At 56.6% G+C, this 21064-nt stretch overlaps 1 protein-coding gene across 1 annotated transcript in view; it reads left to right on the top strand.

Annotated features, from left to right (window-relative positions):
- LOC102993151 (voltage-dependent calcium channel subunit alpha-2/delta-2) overlaps positions 1 to 21064 on the top strand; it is a 74179-nt gene that overhangs the window by 51820 nt on the left and 1295 nt on the right. The window contains exons 5-22 of the mRNA XM_028479492.1: positions 7197 to 7241; positions 10822 to 10963; positions 14244 to 14375; positions 14569 to 14626; positions 15331 to 15381; positions 15513 to 15612; positions 15715 to 15873; positions 16112 to 16219; positions 16317 to 16395; positions 16988 to 17037; positions 17225 to 17314; positions 17524 to 17595; positions 17807 to 17881; positions 19105 to 19179; positions 19261 to 19332; positions 19417 to 19488; positions 19596 to 19657; positions 20568 to 20644. Coding sequence (XP_028335293.1) covers positions 7197 to 7241; positions 10822 to 10963; positions 14244 to 14375; positions 14569 to 14626; positions 15331 to 15381; positions 15513 to 15612; positions 15715 to 15873; positions 16112 to 16219; positions 16317 to 16395; positions 16988 to 17037; positions 17225 to 17314; positions 17524 to 17595; positions 17807 to 17881; positions 19105 to 19179; positions 19261 to 19332; positions 19417 to 19488; positions 19596 to 19657; positions 20568 to 20644 — 1519 coding nt within the window. The remainder of the gene's footprint in view (positions 1 to 7196; positions 7242 to 10821; positions 10964 to 14243; positions 14376 to 14568; positions 14627 to 15330; positions 15382 to 15512; positions 15613 to 15714; positions 15874 to 16111; positions 16220 to 16316; positions 16396 to 16987; positions 17038 to 17224; positions 17315 to 17523; positions 17596 to 17806; positions 17882 to 19104; positions 19180 to 19260; positions 19333 to 19416; positions 19489 to 19595; positions 19658 to 20567; positions 20645 to 21064) is intronic.

The following is a 21064-nucleotide window of genomic DNA, read 5'->3' as shown; positions in this document are numbered from 1 at the left end:
CTACAGCCAGCATTGTTCTCAATGGTGAAAAACTGAAAGCATTTCCACTAAGATCAGGAACAAGACAAGGTTGCCCACTCTCACCACTCTTATTCAACATAGTTTTGGAAGTTCTAGCCACAGCAATCAGAGAAGAAAAAGAAATAAAAGGAATCCAAATAGGAAAAGAAGAAGTAAAGCTGTCACTGTTTGCAGATGACATGATACTATACATAGAGAATCCTAAGGAGGCTACCAGGAAACTACTAGAGCTAATCAATGAATTTGGTAAAGTAGCAGGATACAAAATTAATGCACAGAAATCTCTGGCATTCTTATACACTAATGATGAAAAATCTGAGAGTGAAATTAAGAAAACACTCCCATTTACCATTGCAACAAAAAGAATAAAATATCTAGGAATAAACCTACTTAAGGAGACAAAAGACCTGTATGCAGAAAATTATAAGACACTGATGAAAGAAATTAAAGATGATACAAATAGGTGGAGAGATATACCATGTTCTTGGATTGGAAGAATCAACATTGTGAAAATGACTCTACTACCCAAAGCAATCTACAGATTCAATGCAATCCCTATCAAACTACCACTGGCATTTTTCACAGAAGTAGAACAAAAAATTTCACAATTTGTATGGAAACACAAAAGACCCCGAATAGCCAAAGCAATCTTGAGAACGAAAAATGGAGCTGGAGGAATCAGGCTCCCTGACTTCCGATTATACTACAAGGTTACAGTAATCAAGACAGTATGGTACTGGCACAAAAACAGAAATATAGATCAATGGAACAGGATAGAGAGCCCAGAGATAAACCCACACACATATGGTCACCTTATCTTTGATAAAGGAGGGAAGGATATACAGTGGAGAAAAGACAGCCTCTTCAATAAGTGGTGCTGGGAAAACTGTACAGGTACATGTAAAAGTATGAGATTAGAACACTCCCTAACACCATACACAAAAGTAAGCTCAAAATGGATTAAAGACCTAAATGTTAAGGCCAGACACTATCAAACTCTTAGAGGAAAACATAGGCAGAACACTCTATGACATAAATCACAGCAAGATCCTTTTTGACCCACCTCCTAGAGAAATGGAAATAAAAACAAAAATAAACAAATGGGACCTAATGAAACTTAAAAGCTTTTGCACAGCAAAGGAAACCATAAACAAGACCAAAAGACAACCCTCAGAATGGGAGAAAATAGTTGCAAATGAAGCAACTGACAAAGGATTAATCTCCAAAATTTATAAGCAACTCATGCAGCTCAATAACAAAAAAACTTTCCTCCTTTTGAAAGCCCAGCTTGTCTTGCCTCTTCCCAGTGAGGCTGCTCCTGCTGCCCAGCCCATCAGCCCCTCCACCTTCTGGGAATCCAGAACCCTTGGCTCCTGCTCTGTCCCTTCTTTTGTTTCTGACAATCTGCTTCCTCCCCTCCCCACCCAGGACAGACACGCAGAGCAGGCACAGGAGAGGGAATGAAGGAATCAGGAAATAAGGGAATGCAAGCCCTCGGCCTGGCTTTCTCTCCCTCCCAGTGTAGGCCCCAAACAGGAAGACGAAGAGGCTGCCTCGGCCCCAAACCTGTTTTTTCTTCCTGACTCTGCAGAAAACCCAAGATTTCCAAGGATCGTCCTACTGGACCCCTGACCCCTGATTTTCAGCTACTCCAAGACAGAAACGGCTTATCGCAGGCCAGAGTGGGCACCACGGGGGCCTACTGGGAAGGAAGGCCCAGGTCTCAGCCTGTCCAGGGGATGCTGAGACGGTGCTACTTGAGGACCCACTCCCTGCACACTGGGTCACAGTCCCTGCGGGACCCAGCAAGGGCTCACCCCTCTCTGGGCTTCAGTTTTCCCATTTGGCAAATGACCAGCTGGTGTCGGGGGCTATCTGTCAGCTCAGGTGTGATGTGTGAAAGGGTCGGTCCACACATCAGGCCGTGTAGGTGCAAGTTGGTGATGGTATGGGTGCATCTCTCTGGCCACACCAGCCCATAGGCTCTGGGTGCTTCTGTCCTAAGGCAGAAGAGGGCTCTGCTGGCCCCATCCCCCTGGCTTGACCTGAGATGCCCGCAGCTATGGGTGTGACCACAGGGCCAGCTGGGCCCAGCCTTGTTTGCCTTATGCTCGTTGCCCACCCCCACCAGTCCATTAGTCTACCTGTTTGTCTGTCCCACAGGTAGCTTGGGCAGGGTGGAGCTGTAGGCGCCCCCTCCTTTCCAGCTGTGCAAGGTCAGGGCCCTTCTCTTCCCCAGGAGCGCTGAGCTGCCCAGCTGCCGGGCTAAAAGGCATCAGTGCTAATGATGGGCCCATTAGCTGATTTGCCAGCCAGCCCTGCCTGGGCTGCCAGGGAGAGCTGCCAGGGTGCAGACTGTCCATGCCATGGGGGATATGGGGACTTCAGTCTGCAGAAAGGATGATGTTTTGTCCCTTGAAGGCATACCACCCACCCTTGAAACTACGTCCTTCCCAACAACGTTCAGGAGGTGACAGATAAGGAGTCATGTTCCTTCCCAGCATTCAGGAGCACACCCAGTGGCAAACTCAGGCCCTTCACACAAGCCAGGCCTTCTTAGGAATGCCCTTACCTCCTTCAGAAGGGCAACACCTCCCACTCCAGTTAACTCCCTAGAGCTCCTCTTTCTGGCCACAACTCTAGGATTAGCCCCCACTGCCCACAGCACCCGCCTTTGGTGCCCCCATCACAGATGGTTCCCAGTGCAGGCTCCCAGGCCAGTGGCCCAGTGGGCTCATCTGTCTGCCCCAACTGGCTCCTCTTGGCCAGAAGCAGTTGAGCCTGACTCAGTGCTGCCCAATCACCTGTCCATGTGCCCAGCCAGGACTCAGTCTTCTTACCTCTGAGGTGGGGAGGATGGCAGTCAGCAGTTCTGGGCACAGAGGAAACCCTTGACCCATGGGGCCAGACTGGAATCCACTGCATGATCAGTAGGGTGTGGCCCTTCCTGTGTCAATAGCACACAGTAGGTTTGCATGCAGACCTCTGAGAAACGAGCAATGGTGTACACACATACACACAAACACACACAAACACACACACACACACACACACACACACACACAATCACACCATTGACACCAGCCCAGGGACTTGGGGGATCCTGAAGTCTGCAAGGTCAAGAGAGACAAGAGAGTGGGGGGAAAATATCTGGATGTGAAGCCATGCTCCTCTCCCTAGTCCCAGGTCATGACCCCACACTCCTTGCCATGGCAAGGGTAGGGAACCTGTAGCTAAAGCCCTGGCTGCAGCCCTTGGACACCACAGCCCTTGTTAGCAGGCAGCACCTCCCATGGCCGCTGTAGACAGGCAGCAGGTGCTTTGGTGCCCATAACACTTAGTGTGGATGAAGATGGCCCACCTGCCGGACCCTGTGCCTGGTGCCAGCACCTCATTGTGCCAGCATTATCTTCTATCTAGACGGCCACCAAGGAGGAACTGGGCCAGGGCATGGGTCAGGGAGGCAGAAGAAGCCATTGGTTCCAGGGCCTCAGTGCCAGCCCCCGTGCCTGCAGGAGACAAAGCCCTGCCCTGGGAGTCTAACGGGAGACATAGCTCTGCCTGGGAACCTAAAGAGAAGGCTGTGAAGGCTGGGCCAGGCCAAGGAGCTGGCTGGACAGGACAGGTGGTTCCCCGGCCTGAGGTCTGCCCCAGCCACAGGGCCTGCTGCCTGCCTCTCTGCCAAGCCGGCGACAGATGGCTCTCTCAGAAAACAGTCCTCTTGGCTGAGCTGAGCTGGCAGTGAGCCAGGGCAGGAAGGCCAAGCATCCTCACTGGTGCAGCCGGGTAGCTGCCTGGGTCCTGCACAGGGGCCTGGTGAGCAAGCAGCAGTCAGGTCTGACCAAGCCACAGGAGCCGCCTTCCATGGCACCAAACGTAGATGCCAACTGCTATTCCCCATGTTCACCCACTCTCACTTCCTCACCCTGCTGCCCACCTGTCAGCGTCCCTCATGTTCTCTCTTGGGCTCACCTCCAGCTAAGGAGAGTGTGTGTGTCATCTATACAAGGGCCGTGTGGGCCCCCTAGCCCCACTCCTCATGTGTCGTGTATGCACAGAAATCCACTCTGGGGGGAGGCATGTGTGTGAGTTCAAAGCGGGTGATTCCCCCCACTCCCTGCCCAGTTTGTGCAAAATGGCCCCTAAAATACCATGTAATGGAGGGGGTGTCAGAAGTGTGTACCCTGGACATTAAGGACACACGTTTCACCCCAACCAGAGGGTTTCTTCCACATTCAGACCCCTCCCGGGCCTGTGAAGTTATAAGCTTAAGGGGGCCACTCATGGGTTGAGTTGGCCCGAACCCCTGGAGAGGCCTCCTCACTCCCTGTCCTCCTAGCATCATCATTCTGATTTTACAAGTGGAAAATCAAAACCCTGAGGTAAAGCCTTACTGAGGCTGAAGGGTTTAACAGGCACCCTTGCCTCATCGGTGAGATGGAGGTGACCTCCAGGAGTCCCCGTGGGGCCACAGGGACTTGTGAGGCTTCAGCCTCAGTCTTCACTCACTGCTCAGTATCCCAGAGCTCACAAGTTCAGGTCAGGATTTGAGGCCAGGACCCTTTGCCAAGTCCCCTGCACATAATCGCTAGGTAGTACTGCCTCCTTGTTGTGTCCCAGAGACAGGGCACTAGTGGTGGACACTGGGGCACCCGCAGCCCAAAGCAGACACAGAGGCCTTTCCAGGGACCCTCCTACCAGACCCTAATGGCCCCATCCTGCCCCGTCCCCAGCTCCACATCATATCAAACATAGCGACCACAGCTGGGTTTACAATGTATTTTCACACATGTGACCTTGCCCGCCACCATCCATAGCTAATGCCACTCTCTACCAAGGAAGGGACATGGGCCCTCTCAAGATGGGAGGGGTAGGGAGGAGTCCTGCCCACGTGTATCCGAGCCCCTGGGGCACCAAGACTGCATACAGATTCCTGAGCCTCACCTGCAGTCTGAAGGCGGGGGCTAGAATCCTTCTGTGTGATACATTCCCCCTGTGTCACTGATGCCACCAACATCTCATCCTCCACTGAGTCCATGAAACAGCAGGACAAAGAGACAAAGGGAGCCATTGGAGTAGCTGGAGGGGTGGCCCAGGTGAATGCCAGGTGTGCCAGGGACAGCCCAGGTCAGGCAAGACCCAGGCATGGTCAGTGAGGGGAGCCCAGAGGAGGGCCACTATGAAGGTCACTCTGGAGGCCTAGAGCCACCAACCCCCACCCATCACCCATGCCCTTTTCCGCCCTTGCAGAAGGTTTGCCTAAAAAGTTGGTGAGTGAAGCCCCATGTTCTAATCTGCAGTCCTCCCCCTGTGCCTGCCTATTTTCATTACAGAGGGAAAGAGCATCAGAGCCGTGTTTATAACCCCCTTTTAGATAACAAATCACATTTTCTTTTTGCCAGTGACTGTGTTGAATTGATATTTTTTCCCCTGGGTTTAATAGGTTTGTGTGTTCAGGAATGATCTTCATCAACCGAAACTCCTTATTGTGTTTGATGTAATGTCAGCTTTCATTACGCGCTTGGGTCAGAGCTGGGCCCAGGGAAAGGCTGAGCACCCTGGAGCCTGGGCCCCGGCCCTCACCCCCACCCCGGGCCCACCTGAGCTCCAGTCTCTCTGGACTGGTGGTTGGGCAGGTGTGGGAGGGGTTGGAGATGAGTCGAGAAGGCAGAATGGAGCCAGGGTGCAACGCCTTTTTTATCCCTGCCTTATCTTCCTCATCTGTATAACGGGGTCATAGGGCTGTTGGGAGAACCCTGTACCGCAGTGAGTGTGAGGCCTAGCTAGACACAGCAGATACCTCACAGGACTGAAACTTCGGTCTTTCAGTCATCAGGAGGTGTGGTCTTGCCCAGGCGTGGTGCCAGGCCTGTAGTCAATGTTCCAGAATGCTTGGACTATACCTATAGGTCCAGCCAGCGTCCTGCACCCCCCCAGACCTCTGGTGGGAGAGAACCCATGACTGTTCCCCACAACTAGCCCCGGTACCAGCCACCTCAAACCGTGGCCTCAGACCCAGCACCTGGACAGTCACCAAGGCTAAAGTCCCTCCCTCCATGAGGAGCCTGAGCTCAGAGAGGGAACAGTGCAGCCCTGCGGTCACACAGCACATGGGGCCCAGCCAGGCCCAGGCAAGGGGTGGCCCACCATGGAGTAAGTGCTGGCTCTGTGCTTGCTGTTTTACACCGAGACCCTTGGGAGCACACTTGGTCATCACCCCCATTTGCAGACCACAAAGAAACAGGCTCCCAGTGAACAAGGGACTGCCAGGGCCATGCTGCAGGTTTTTGCTGTACAAAACAGGGCTGAGGAGCACCAGGGGAGGGTGACTCGGACAGTGGCCCTATCTTGTGTCCTGGCCTTAGGGCCTATCAAGGCAGGGGTTGGGGTGGCCCCTCCTGAGTGGGTGGCACCTGATGGCACCAGATTTACCTTCTGGCAGCTGCTGTCAGCCATGCTCAGTTCTGATTAAAGATCATTAAACATGAAATTAGCCCGTTTGTGTTACGGGTCCCTGGGGTGGCCGGTGATTATGATGTGCAGATGGCTGAGAACCCAGGCGGCGGGCAAGCGGGCGAGGCCAGGACACGCGGTGCTAGCAAAGGCAGGCAAGGGCTGGGAGGCAGGCACGGGGGCCGGGCTTTGTTTTCTCCCGCTCCTGTTGTGTAAACCCCCTTGCATTTCACAACAAATCACAGATAATTAATAAGTACATGCTCGTAATGAGCAGGCTTTTTAATAGAAGAAATTGGAAGATGCGGTGTCGAGTCATTATTTCACTCTTTCCCAGACTCGGCTCTATTTTTCCATCTTCCTCAATTCCCCCTTGGTACTGCCTCAGCCAGAGTCTCTGCAGATACGCTGGGTCTAACCTTACCTCCCAGCAGGGCTGCAGTGCAGAGACCCTGATCCTAGAGTCAGGGAGCCCCGGGCGTACCGACCCGAGGTACCACATGCTCCTGGTGCCTGTGAGAGCTCCTGAGGACGGTCTGGCTGGGGTGTGGGTGGGGCATCCAGCCTGACTCATCCAGCCCTCCCTGGATGGCAGCTCTGGATGGGTAAGGGGGCGGTCTCTGCCCCAGAGGAATCTGAGGGGGCCATTCCAGGCCTTAGAGCTGGGGGTCCTGGCCGCACCTCAGGAGACCGTGAGTGATGAGGCTTCTCTTCCCCACCAGGAGGAAGACATCGTGTACTATGACGCCAAGGCCGACGCTGAGCTGGTAAGTGCCCCCACCCATGCTGGCAGGGATGGGGAGCTGCCAGAGCCACAACCCCTCTCTGGGACCTCACGGCCTCTGCTGTAAAATGAGTGTTAGGACTCAGCACTCTTCAGCATTCTGAGCTTGGCCTTGCAGAGTTGTGGCTGCACAGGTCCCCGCCCTACACCTCCCACAATTCCCTAGAGGCCCTGACCCCTCCAGGGCTGTTTCTCTGTGGCACCAGGGGGCACAGCTTCACTGTACAGTGTGGGGCGGGCCCAGCCCCATCCCTGGGCAGGGTGGTGAGGCTCTTGGACCTCCTCCCCTAGGTCAGTTCAGGTGCCAGCATCGGGAGGACAGAGGGATGCTGAGTGCTGCGAGAGTCGGGGAGAGAGCGAGCAGGCGGGGAGGGCTTCCTGGAGGTAGGCAGGCGGGGCCGGGATGCAGGTGTGTTTCAGGTGAGTGCAGGTACCCTTCCCTGTGGTGAGGGGAAAGTGGCTTCCGTGTGCTGACCACCCCACAGCCTGGCCCCACGATCAGTGTTGGCCCTGGGCTAAGTCAGTCTCACCCCAGCTGTAGAGGCAGCCCAGTCCCTGTGCCTGTTCTTCAGATGGAGGAGAGGGCTCTGACTCATCAGGGGTCACCACCCCGGCAGTGGTGGTGCTGGGACTGACCCGAGAACCCAGAGCTACGCTGCTCTTCTGCCTCACTGACTGGTTCACGTCTGCTTGGGTGGCCCTGTGACAGAGAGAGGTCCCCGTCACCAGAGGACTCACAAAGTGTGACCATTTGGGGTGTGAGGGGGTCTACAGAGGAGACAAGAGTGTCTGAGTGTGCAGGGCACTTGGAACAGACTGTTTTGGTGAACCTATCAAGGTCCAAATTCATCTGCCTGCTTTTGAGGCAAAAGTAGTTGAACCCGGTTATTTCCTCTGTAAACAGAGGTGTCACAACTCAGTCTCTGGGGCCCCACCTGTGCTGGCTGGTGCAGAAGACCCAAAAGCTAGACTCCCACTCTTGGGCCTATTGGCCTGGGGGGGTTGCCTGGGGCGAGCAGGAAGTATCCAGTGGCACCAAGAGGGGGGCAGGCAGGAAGGGATTCCTGCAGAGGGTCTGTGATGCCAGGCTGGCCTTGGTGAGCCTTCAGGAGGGCAGGCAGGCAGGCAGGGCCGCAGAGAAGGAGGGGTGGGTGGGCTAAAGCAGGTGTGCTTCCCCCTTGGCTGAGCCTCCGTGGCTCCCAGAGAAGTTGCTAAAATTAAAGCTGGAATCTGAAATTCAAATGAAGAACAAACCTTTAATTAGACCCTGAATCTAATTCCTTACCCCCCTCAGCAGCGGGCTGTAATTTTAGCAATCAGTGCATTAAATATAAACCAGGAGACTGCAGTTGCCCACCGTACAAAGCCCCTGGGCGTCGGGGTGACACTAAGGGGTCTCCTTGGCCAGTCTGTTGCCCGGCCCCCTCCCTGGACTCCCTGCTCCCAGCAGCCCCCAACCCCTGGCTCTAAATCACTGACTCCCTGCCCCCAGCCCCTTGGACATCTGCTGGGGGGCTAGGGATAGCATAGGGAGGGAGATTCACCCCGGGTGGGGCTGGGCCAGGGTCAATTAGGCCAAAATCCCAGCCTTCCCAGCCCCGGTATAAATATCAGCATGCACACATTCCCCAACTCTCCTGCCTGTTACGTTGTTTTGTTTTTTTAATCTTTGCCAGAGGTACAGTTAGAGATCTTTCTAGACCATTTACTTTTAAATTACCAGCCAGAAGGTGGGGGTAGGGGGGAAAGAAGGAAGGAAAAAGTTCGCCAGCTGATAGCTTATCAGAACAGAATCCAAATGTCACATTAGTTGGGAAAGTTGGGAGATTAAATTTTCCAGCGCCCTTCATCTGCCGCTGACATTTCAGGGGCTTTCTTCTCCCGCACTTCCCCCTCCTCCCAGCAGAACGTGAGTGGCTCACACCTCAGAGGCGGCCGGCTCCCTGCTCTGGCCTCCATCCTCAGCAGCTGCCTGCCCCAGCTTTACCCAGCATCCAGGAGCTTCTGAGGGTCCTCCTAGGGTGTGCCGAGGTGGGCAGAGGGGTGGCACACTGGGTGAGGGGCAATGGCAGGGCAGTAGATGGCTTGGATTTTGCTGTTACAAAATCCAATCTTGAAGAGATGAAAAGGGTGTTTGCTGCAGGCCCTCCAGCCAGCTGCACCCACCATCCAGGCAGTAATTCATTCCCCAGGCCTGAGGGTGCACCCAGAGCACTCCCTGGGCGGGGAGAGCACAGCTGGCTGGGTGGGGAGGCACGATCACCCTTTCCCCAGACAGACAGCCTGGCGGCAGGAACACGAGGGGTGTGCCCCGGACCCAGTGAGCAGTGGGGTCGGCCGTCACGTGAGATCCACTGGGGAGAGTAAATGAGCTGAGCCTGGTGCTGAAGGTGGTCACAGGGGCAGTGAGGGAACATGTGGCTGTTTCAGCTGCTTATACTCCCTCCTCCCAGGGCACAAAGACCCCCAGCTCTGCGCCTACCTCGCCTGGCTCTCCATCTCTCCTTGCCTCCCCATCGGTCACAGGGGCATTGAGGGGCAGTGAGGGAACATGTGGCTGTTTCAGCTGCTTATACTCCCTCCTCCCAGGGCACAAAGACCCCCAGCTCTGCGCCTACCTCGCCTGGCTCTCCATCTCTCCTTGCCTCCCCATCTGGCTTTTCTCCGTCTTCCCCTTCCCTCTCTACCTCCATCTTCCCTTCCCCCTTGCACACCTGCACCCGTGCCTGCCCACCCCCCACCTCGGCTGCGGCAGACCCACTCCTGCCAGCCTGTGGTGGTGGGCAGGGGCGCACGGCGCATGCCCAGCCTGCCTGGCCGAGAGATGCTGTAATTGGCACCTGTCAGAGGGCTGCGACTCATTTTAGAAAGTCAGCGGGGGGCCTTTATAGTCCTGCTGCTGCTAGCAGGCACCACAGACCCTCCTTCTGGAGGTTACCAGGTCTCAGTGCTAGCCCCTACCCAAGCCCAGCTCTCCCCCGGACTCCCCGCTCTCCAGCTCAGCCCCTAGAGCCACCCTGCTGCAGGGGGTGGTGCCCCTCCCCCAGATGGGGCTAGGGCCCTCTCCCTGGTGCCAAAGGAACTCCATGCAGGGGATAGGTGGGGCCAAATTGAGGGGTGTACGTTGCAAAGCTCCTGGGACGGGGTGCTGAGGCCGTCCTGTGATTACACAGAGCAAGTCCTTATGAGCAGGGTGTCTGCAGCCCACTCCTTCTCTCTAGCTCCAAGATTTGTCTCCTTCGCTGATAATTGGTTTTCAAGGATGTGAGGAAGGGCTTGGTTTGGTCTTGGCTCTGGGATTTGGGTTTAGTAAATGTGGGGATGGTGGGTGGGGCAGGTGGGTGTCACGGGCCTCCCAGGCAAGGGGTCCATACCCCATGTCTCTCTGTCCCTGTGTCTCTCCATCTCTCTCTTTGTCTCTGATTCTGAGATGCCCCTTAGTCTCTGATTCTGAGATGCCCCTATCTCCTAGATTCTGGCCCCCCTGCCTGCAGTTCTATCCAACCCCACTCCACCATTTCCCGGCCCTGACATTTCCATGGTTGGGGGGTCCCTTTCCACAGGACGACCCTGAGAGTGAGGATGTGGAAAGGGGGTCCAAGGCCAGCACCCTACGGCTGGACTTCGTTGAGGACTCAAACTTCAAGAACAAGGTCAACTATTCATACACAGCTGTGCAGATCCCCACGGACATCTACAAAGGCTGTGAGTGCGCAGAGTGATCGGGAGCAGCCCTCCCCACCCACCATGGGGGCAAGGTCCACTGCCTGGGCACTGCTAGGTCCCAGGTGCCCATCCACCTTCAGCCCCCTACACCCAAGGTCACACATGCTCACCTCTCAGACCCGCCCACATGCAGGCATCAAGCCACTCTCAGGCACAGCCTCATGCTAACTCTCAGCAAGACACAAAACACCGAGCCTCTCACCCCTATGCATGCACGGTCTCCTGCCCATGTGTATACACGTGCTGACACAAATGCATGCACACAACTCTTCCCCCACGTGCTGGGCCAAGTCCCCACCTGTCCCCAGAGCAGCTCCTCCCTACCCTCTCCCATTCCCTGGCCCCATGCAGGAAGGGTTGAGGACCTACCACATCAGATGCGCACAGGACAGGGAGCAACTTCTCATTCACAGACACCAACCCTGTAACACCTCCCTCCTTCTCCTCGGTGAGCAGGGGGAGGTGGAGATGGAGGTCAGGGAGATTGAGTAGGGGGTGGTTGAGATTCCAAGCTCCAGGGACAGTATAGCTTTGCACAATGGGGAAACCAGGTCACTACAGCTAGAAGGATTTGAGTCAGACATGAGGATGAACTTCCTGAAGAACTTGGGAGGTGTAGGGAGAAGAGGCCAAGAGTCAAACACTGAATGGGGAACTCTAGCTGCAGGATTTAAGGCCCCGGAGTCTCTTGGTTCTGACACAATTCTGTGGGCACCTACAGGGTAGCCTCAGAATCCAAGGGGCCCACTGGGTGGAGGTTTTTGAAGCAAAGGTCCCAGAACTTCTGCGTGGTCTTCAGAAAGCAGGGAATCCTCCAGGGTTCTCAGGGAGGCCCCTCCACCTTTAGGGTCAGCCAGGCCTTCTGGGAAGCCTCAGGCAGGAGTGAGGGTGGATGCCCCCCACACCCTCCAAGGGCCGCCCACAGGCCACCTGCCCGAGCCAGTCGAGGGGCACTATCACAGGCAGGCACGCTAATTAAAACAGGAGCCACACCGCCCTCCCTAGTCACCCCTCGCTACCCACACAAATTACATTTTATATGTTTTTTATTTACTGTGTCACTTTTAATTAAATCTGTAATCGCCTGCCTGAGGGGGCATGGTCCCCATTTCCAAGCTCAGTGTGATCTGAGGGTGTGGGCACGTGAGTGTGTGTGTGTGGTCACAGGGCTGAGCAGCACGCCCTTTCCAGGTGGGGGGCTGTAGTGTGTGCACAAGTGTGTCTCACAGTGTATGCGTGAGCGTGCATGTGGTCATGGCTACCTGCAGCAACAGCCCAGCCAGGTCTCCTCTCGGCCCTTGACCTGAGTCAGGGACACTCCTCTGCCAGCAGCAGCTAGAGGGGCTCCCAGATGGTCTGTCTGCTCTAAGCCTCTCATGTGCAGATGGGGAAACTGAGGTCCAGTGAGGGGTGGGACCTGCCAGGCAGACTCTCCCAGGGCAGACAGTACTGTGTGAAACGTTTGAGAGCCTGACTTTATTTTTTCCTTAAAGAGAAAAATAGAAATTGTACAACTCACTAAGTTTCTAAATTAGGAACAGGACCATAACATACTGTTCAATAGGCACAGCCAATGCTAGAAATGTGTTTTGTTTTCACATTATGGTTAGTTAAGGGGAGCTGCAGGGCCAGAGAGAAGGGAGTGGGAGCAGAGGGGGAGGACTAGGCCGCCGACAAGACAGCAGAGGCCCCCCAGTCTGGAGAGAGAGAGCAGAGGGAAGAATGCCCCAGAATATATTGTCGCCCCCTAGGCTGTGGGCCGAGCCTGGAGCATTTGTATCTTTAAATCACAGCTCTGGGAATTCCCTGGCGGTCCAGTGGTTAGGGCTCTGCGCTTCCACCGCAGGGGGCACGGGTTCGATCCCTGGTCGGGGAATTAAGCTCCTGCATGCCAGGTGGTGCAGCCAAAAAATAAAATAAAGTAAAAAATAAATCACAGCTCTTCATCTGCTCTAAGGGTTTCTTCTCTGAAAAGAAGACCAGAGCCTTTGGAAGACATGCTCTGGTTCCCGTTTGGGGAGTGGATCTTCGGGGAGAGGTGATGGTGTCAGGGCTCCACCTGGAAAGAAAGGAGGTGGGAGAAGTTGGAGGAAAAAGTAGCCCCCAGGGGAGGGGGTGCAATACAGAGGCCTGGCAGTAGCAGGTATCCAAGTCCTGCTGTTTTTTCTGAGTGTCCCACACGCAGAGACAGGTGCACTGCACATGTGAGAACATGTGCCACACACACACATTGGGCAGATTTAGGGCTGTCCTGAGTTGGGGGGCTGCATACTGCTTAAGCCATCCCAAGTCTCTGCCCGGGTTGCAGATGGATGGAGTCCATCCATCTGAGAGAAGCCTTGCTCTGTGTGTGCGGGGCTAGGTCTGGCCAGGGCGTCACACCTGTGCAGCCACAGAGGTTGAGGGAGGGGGAGGGTGGGGTAACTTGTGGTGGGGGGTTGTGAAAGCAGGACCCATTGGTGTCCTCTTGTAAGGGCAGAGTGGTGTGTAGGTATGAGCATGTGTGACCCTGTGCCCATGGCAGCAGTGAGGCTGCTGGGCAGGTAGGTTTGGGGGTGAGGGGATGACATCCGGCTGGAAACAGAGGTTAGATGTAGGTACACCTGTTGTATACCTGCATGCAGTATACAAGTGCAGGCTGTGTGTGTGTGTGTGTGTGTGTGTGTGTGTGTGTGTGGAAGTGCACGTGCCAATGTTGCAGCAGGATCATGGCACAGCCCGTGCCCCTCCGAGAGCCCCCGCCCCCACCCCTGCCTGCTCCTGGCCCCAGTTGATTAATCATGGAGCTGAGTGGCTTCCAGCTTATCAGGTACCTTAATAGCTGAATAATTCCAGCACCATCATCGAGCCCTTAATTGCTTTCTTGTGGCTGCAGCCCGGAGTGCATGCTGAGTGGGTGAGCTCCCAGGGGACCAGCCGCAAGCTCCAGGCAGCAGGCTGGATGGGCATCCCAGCTCATAGCTCCCTGCCACCTGGGTGGCCCCTCTGCAGGGGCCACAGGCCACAGCTGCCCTGCCTGATCATGTGGAGCCTGGCCGAAGGGTAGGCTGAGCTGTTGCTTAGGATGAGGACAAGGATGTCTTCCTGGAGGAGCTGGTGCAGCCCCAGCTGAGCCCTGGGAAGTGAGGGAGACCTGGGTAGGCAGAGAGCAGGTGAGGCTTTCTAAGTGAGAGGCACCGTGCATGGGTGTCGCTGCGATGAGCTTCAGCGGGGGAACAGCCGAAGCGCTTCCCACCCCAGCCCCCTGCTTCCCCCCTAGCCACCGTCATCCTCAATGAGCTCAACTGGACCGAGGCCTTGGAGAATGTGTTCATCGAGAACCGCAGGCAGGACCCCACGCTCCTGTGGCAAGTCTTCGGCAGTGCCACGGGAGTCACTCGCTACTATCCAGGTGAGCGCTAGCCCATCTCCCCAGTCCACTAAGCACCCCACCCTCCTCCATCTCCCGGCCCCCTCATCCTGAGGTGCGTGGGGTGGGATGGTCACCTTGCTGGTTGCGGGGTGGCCTGGCCACTGCTGCAAGGCCTGCTACCAGCCCCAGGCTCTTCCCTGCCTGTCCCCAGTCACCTCCTCTCCTCCCACAGCCACCCCATGGCGAGCCCCCAAGAAAATCGACCTGTACGATGTCCGAAGGAGACCCTGGTGAGCAAGCAAGGAGGGGCTGGGCAGGGACACCCCCTCAGCTCTCCCGCCTGCTCCCCTCCCTTCCGATAACCAGGCCTCCAAGCAGGGCGCAGCCAGCTCCATCCAATTTTCATTTCACACATCATTGCCACTGGAAAATGGATCCCATCACCCAAGCAGGCCTCCCAGCTGCCTCTGCCCCCCGTCCACTGCCCGGCACTCCACCCCCTCGGGACTGAGGGATTGGGCTAGTGGGGGTTCCCGAGGGTGGATGTATCCTCTGTAGGTTTGGCCAGCCCCTGCTGTACCCATCTGAGCCCTAGACACCCCTACCCTCTGCTCTGCCTCTCCTGCGGTACTCCCTGGCCTCCTCCTCTGCCACCTGTTCAATCCCATACGCAGCTATGACTCTGCCCTTGGTGCCTCATCCCGGGCCAGGGGAAATGACAAGCCACTGAGGCCATGGAACAGGCCTCCTAGCCTCTCTTGATCACCTGCTCACCCCTCCTTGGGGTTGTTCACATGTTGGGGGACCAGGTCACTCATGCCATGGGCAAGGACTGTCTGCTTTATTAAATGTGGTATCCTCAGTGCCTAGAACCCTGTTTGCCCCATGCCATGGATGCTCAATAGAAACATGTTGAATCAGTATGTGGGTGAAGGAAGGAAGAACCCACAAGGTCTCAGTGAGGCTGGCCCTAACTGAGGCTTCTCCTGGGCAGGTATATCCAGGGGGCCTCGTCGCCCAAGGACATGGTCATCATCGTGGATGTGTGAGTGAGCGATGCTGGCGGGTGGGGTGGGGGTGGGGCTAGGGACTAGAATCTGCTGCTGGGGAACATCATGGGGGAGCAGCAGGAGAACATCTGAGGCCGACCAGGTGCCTCCGTGACCCACCCCCCAGGAGTGGCAGCGTGAGCGGGTTGACCCTGAAGCTGATGAAGACATCTGTCTGTGAGATGCTGGACACACTCTCCGATGATGACTATGTGAACGTGGCCTCGGTGAGTGCCAAGGGCGGTAGGCGGGCACTCCCTCCTGCCCCATGCAACCCCTGCCTGCCCGGGCCAGCCTGAGGCCACTCACCACCCTCACTGTCCCTGCAGTTCAACGAAAAGGCACAGCCCGTGTCATGCTTCACACACCTGGTTCAGGCCAACGTGCGTAACAAGAAGGTGTTCAAGGAAGCTGTGCAGGGCATGGTGGCCAAGGGCACCACAGGCTACAAGGCTGGCTTTGAGTATGCCTTCGATCAGCTGCAGAATGTGAGCTCCCTGGGTGGGCGAGCGGGTGGCCAGGGACAGGCAAGGGCCCAGGCTTGGTGACACCAGGGAAATCAAGATAGATGGCCTTGTTAGCACCCAACAGGCAGGCTGGGCAGATAGCACTGTCTTACTGTGGGGAAGGGGAGCCAGAGGGCCAGGCCCATTCCGGGGAAGGAGACCCACCCGTGGACCGGGGAGGGGCTGAAAGCTGCCTGACCCCACACCTACTCCTGCCCAGTCCAACATCACTCGTGCCAACTGCAATAAGATGATCATGATGTTCACGGACGGCGGTGAGGACCGCGTACAGGACGTCTTTGAGAAGTACAATTGGCCCAACCGGACGGTGAGGCTCAGCCCAGGTTGGGGCTGCCCTGACCTGGCCCGGTACAGGGGAGGGCTGTCCTCTGGCGGCCACGGCAGTAACCTCAAGCCCCAAACAGGTGCGCGTGTTCACTTTCTCCGTGGGGCAGCACAACTACGACGTCACACCCCTGCAGTGGATGGCCTGCACCAACAAAGGTACCTTGTCCGGGTGTCACTGCCACAGGGCCTGCCTGCCGTGTCCTGCCAATCCATTGGGTTGGGTGTCCACGTGTCCTTCACATGTCCAGCTTTCCAGCTGCTTGTTCATCCAGTGTCTGTCTTTCTGTATATGTGACTGGTCATCTCTCTATGTGGCTAACTTGTCCATCTGACTCAGCATCTTTCCGCCTATCTGACTGTCCATTGTTCATCTGTCCGTAGCTTGTCTGCTCCTGCATCTGTTTTCTGGTCAGTCCAACTCTCCATGCAATCGGGCCTGGCCTCCAGGTGGACCCTGAATGTCACTGCCATCCTAGAATGAGGGACTTCAGGCCTCAGGCTCCTCCTTTCATCCCAGTTCTGCTTCCTTACAACCCTACACTCACAGCCCCTTCCATGTCATTGGTCCCGTTCACAGGGTAATGGCAGGGAGCACTAAAGGGACATGAGTTCAGAGGAAATGACACCAAAAAGAGAGGGAACCTGAGAGACCAGTCAGGGCTGCAGGCACACCCCAGGGTACAGGGCCTCCTGTGCCATGGATCCCAAGCAACACCCAGGCCCACTTCTGTCTCCCCTTCCCTCACAGGTTACTATTTTGAGATCCCTTCCATCGGTGCCATTCGCATCAACACGCAGGTGAGACTGGGGGCGCCCCTCCTCCCAGCCCCTTGTCTTTGCTTCGCGGGGTAGTGGGAACCTTGGGCTGCTGTGTGATTAGAGCGCCCCCTGGTGGCTAATTGACACATGGTGAGGCAGGACCGGGAAGATACAGTGGGAGGGGCAGACTCATGACCCCCCACCCCTGCCCCCACCACCTCCCCAGGAATATCTAGATGTATTGGGCAGGCCCATGGTGCTGGCGGGCAAGGAGGCCAAGCAGGTTCAATGGACCAACGTGTACGAGGACGCACTGGTAAGGCCTCGGGGCAAGGAAGGGGTGGGGCCGGTGACCTTCCCCCGGGATGTGCCCACAGGGTCAGGTCCCATGAGGGCCCCCTTATGGTGGTAAACCAAACAGAGGAGAAAGAGAGGTGGCCTGTCCCCGCACCCCTGCTCTGAACACTCAGGGTGGGGGCATGGCTGGCCACAGGAGTCTGACCCATCCTCCTCCTCTCCCTTCAGGGGCTGGGGTTGGTGGTGACAGGGACCCTCCCTGTTTTCAACCTGACGCAGGATGGCCCTGGGGAAAAGAAGGTGAGGTTCCCCACTGGGGAAGGGCTACTCATGCCTGGGGAGAGCTGGGCATGCCCAAAACAGGTCTGGGATGGAGGGGGGATAGGCAGACCTCTAAACTGGACAGGAGCAGCAGCTTGAGAGCAGCTTGAGGCCATGGGAATGGGCAGTTGGGCACAGTGGCTCCCTCATAGAATTGAGCCTGTTGCAGACCCCCTGCCTCTGCTCCCAGAACCAGCTGATCCTGGGCGTGATGGGCATTGACGTGGCTCTGAATGACATCAAGAGGCTGACTCCCAACTACACGGTGAGTGTCTACCTGCCCATCTCCCTGTTCTGCCTCTCCTGTGGACACAAGCCAGGCTCAGCAGAGGCTGATGGGGATTTCCACACCTCTGTGGAGTCCTCCGAGTTCAGGAGGTCAGGGAAGGCTTCCAGAGGAGGTGATCTTGGGCCTAGAACTGGGATCAGCAAACTTCTGTAAAGGGCCAGATTATAAATATTTTAGTCTCTGCCAGCCTAAATACTCATACTCAATTCTGCTGCATTGAGAAAACAGCCAGAGACAAAACATAAATAAATGGGCATGGCTATGTTCCAATACAATTTTGTTTATAGATACTAAAATTTGGATTTCAGATAATTTTCACAAGTCATGAAATAGAAATCCCTCTTTTTCAATCATTTAAAAATGTAAAAACCATTCTTAGCTCACAGCAGTACAGTAACCGGCAGCGGGCCAGATGTGGTCCATGGGCCGTAGTTTGTCGACCCCTGGTCTGTCACATAGGCAGGAGTGTCCTGGGTAGAAAGGAGGTGAAGGCGTACCTTGGAGGCAAAGGGAACTCTCTGGGCAAAGGCCTGAAGGTGAAAAACAGAATCATAAGCCAGGGAAGGGGCCAGATCAGTGTGGCTGACCCAGGGCCTATGGCAAAGGGAGTTTGGGACTTGGTTGTGAAAAGGTTGGGAGATGTGTGTCAGCATGCTTAAACCTGAGCCACATGAAGGCCCTGTGTCTTTGGCCTCCGTGTGCAGTGAGAAAACTGCCTCAGAGAGGTAAGGGGTGAGTCCAGAGTCCTGCTTTTCTTTCCCTTACACTTGGAAGGGACACCCCAGGTAGTCCAAGGGTACACTCGTCCCCCTGTGCTCTACCAAGATGGGGACCAGGAAGAGGCCGTAGTGGGGAAGGGAGGGGAGGGCAACAGCAGCCTTGTGGGGCCAGTGGAGGTGGAGAGGTTCCGCTGACTGATAGCGCCATGAGAACCCGGGGGAGGGGCTTAGAAGGCCAAATCACATTCAGGTCCCACAGAGCTGGCCAGCATGGGCCAGGGCTAGTGCATGAGGGGCACCAGCCTGCTGGGCTTGGCTTGAGAGGTAGGCTTGGGGCCGAGTGGCATGTGGGGGTCCCTGACCCAGGAAGGCAGATGGCACCCCCCAGCAGCGTGGAAGGCAGGATGAGGAAGAGCTCTGGAGCCCAGGAAATCCCTGCCCAACCCTCCAGGCCCTAAGCCCCCCTATTTATACCCCCAGCTTGGAGCCAACGGCTACGTGTTTGCCATTGACCTGAATGGCTACGTGTTGCTGCACCCCAACCTCAAGCCCCAGGTGAGCCAGGTGGGTGGCCTGCAGATGGGGGGTAAACCCTGTGAGAGAAGGAGTCCTGACTTCCTGCCCTGCCTCCCCTAGACCACCAACTTCCGGGAGCCTGTGACCCTGGACTTCCTGGATGCAGAGCTGGAGGATGAGAACAAGGAGGAGGTAAGAAGAGGAGGAGGGATGGGGGCGGGCATCCAGAGCAGAGATGGGTAGGGGCCCCACCCTTGACGTCTCTGACCCTTCCAGATCCGTCGGAGCATGATCGATGGCAACAAGGGCCACAAACAGATCAGAACACTGGTCAAGTCCTTGGATGAGGTGAGAAGGTGGCAGAAGGGGGACAGAAGGTCAGGGTGGACACCCTCCTACCCCCTACTTCACCCCTGCCTGCTACCCCAAGCACCTGACCCAGCCTTTTCTCCCAGAGGTACATAGACGAGGTGATGCGGAACTACACCTGGGTGCCTATAAGGAGCACCAACTACAGGTGAGTGGGGCCAGGCTGGGCAGGCAGGGAGGGGCAGGGCAGCCCCAGAGCCCAGCTGCCCCTCCCTCCCCCACCCCCGTGTGCCAGTTCTCAGCGGCTGTGACCACGATCCCAGCGGGGTCCCAGCAGCCAGGGCTGCTTACTTCTCACTCCTGGGTACTCAGTCCCAAGGGTCCCTCGCTGGCCCTTCATGAACAAGCAGCATCTCCTGGGAGCGCACAGTGGAGACATGACAGTGCATCTGATGCCTCCCCATTCCCCACCACCCTCTCTACATCCCTCCCGCCTTGGATTGTATCCCTGGATGTGTGCATGCAGGATGTCACCCTCAGCACATTCACCGGCCTGCTCTCAGCAGTTGTCACAGCCTCAGAGAGTGTACTGACTGTCTTCTGTGTGCCCCAAGAGCTGGTCTCCTTCACACTCCAGCACCAGCCCATGACTGCCCCTCACTGTGTTAGTGCCAGCCCTGCTTTTAGCTGGCTCTCACATGGCCTGAGTCTCTGGGGACTATGGACCCCACTCTCATGGCAACACCCCCACCCCCATCCCCACAACCTAGCTCACTGACAGTATTCTGCCCCTGTGAGTCTGCTGCTGGCCAGCTGGAGGAGACTGGCTGGGCGGGTGGTGTGCTGTGGGAGGCTGCTGGGGCGAGGGGCGGGATGGGGATTTGCTTTGGGGATGGGAGTTCTGAGACCTCCAGGAGAGTTCGGGAAGTGGAGGGCCCAGGCCCCTAGGCCCTGAATCTCTCACAGCTAACCAGGGAGAGGTGTCCCTGGTGGTCGGGGGAGGGGATGCCACAGCCTGGGCCTCTCTACCCAGCTCCAAAGCCGTGGGGAGGAGGGTGCCAATGGGGCCCGCCTCTCTCCAGCAGTGACTTGTGCTCCTCCCCTCCCCTCCTCCCCAGCCTAGGGCTAGTGCTCCCGCCCTACAGCACCTTCTACCTCCAAGCCAACCTCAGTGACCAGATCCTGCAGGTCAAGTGTAAGTGGCCCGGCCCCTGCCTGCGCCCTGCACCCCCGCCTCTGCCCCGCACCCTGGCTGGCCCCAGGCAGCATAGCCAGCCGCTTGTGGCCAGGCGGCCCCTCCTGCCCAATCTGCCCACCCCCCAGGCGCCCGCAGGCTGGGGCACCAGCCATCGGAAAGTCTGTGGAACTCTGCATGCTCGCCTTTTCTCAGATTTGGTTCCAGACCATTCTCTCATGGTTTCCATTGAGGTTTTGTTTTTGGTTTCTCCTCCTCCGTGTCTTCCCTCCTTAGCCTGCCTCCCCCACACACGCCTGGGGGCTGAGTTCTTGGAAGACACCCCCTCCTCTCATCTCTCCTGCCCCCTGCTCCCTGCGCAGCGCTCTCCCGCTGCGGCACCACCCCCGGGTCTCTCCCCACCCTGTCCCCTCTTCTGTC

This window comes from Physeter macrocephalus, chromosome 18, assembly GCF_002837175.3.
Source record: "Physeter macrocephalus isolate SW-GA chromosome 18, ASM283717v5, whole genome shotgun sequence".
In the NCBI taxonomy this organism is placed as follows: Eukaryota; Metazoa; Chordata; class Mammalia; order Artiodactyla; family Physeteridae; genus Physeter; species Physeter macrocephalus.
This window is presented reverse-complemented; position numbering and strand designations above follow the sequence as displayed.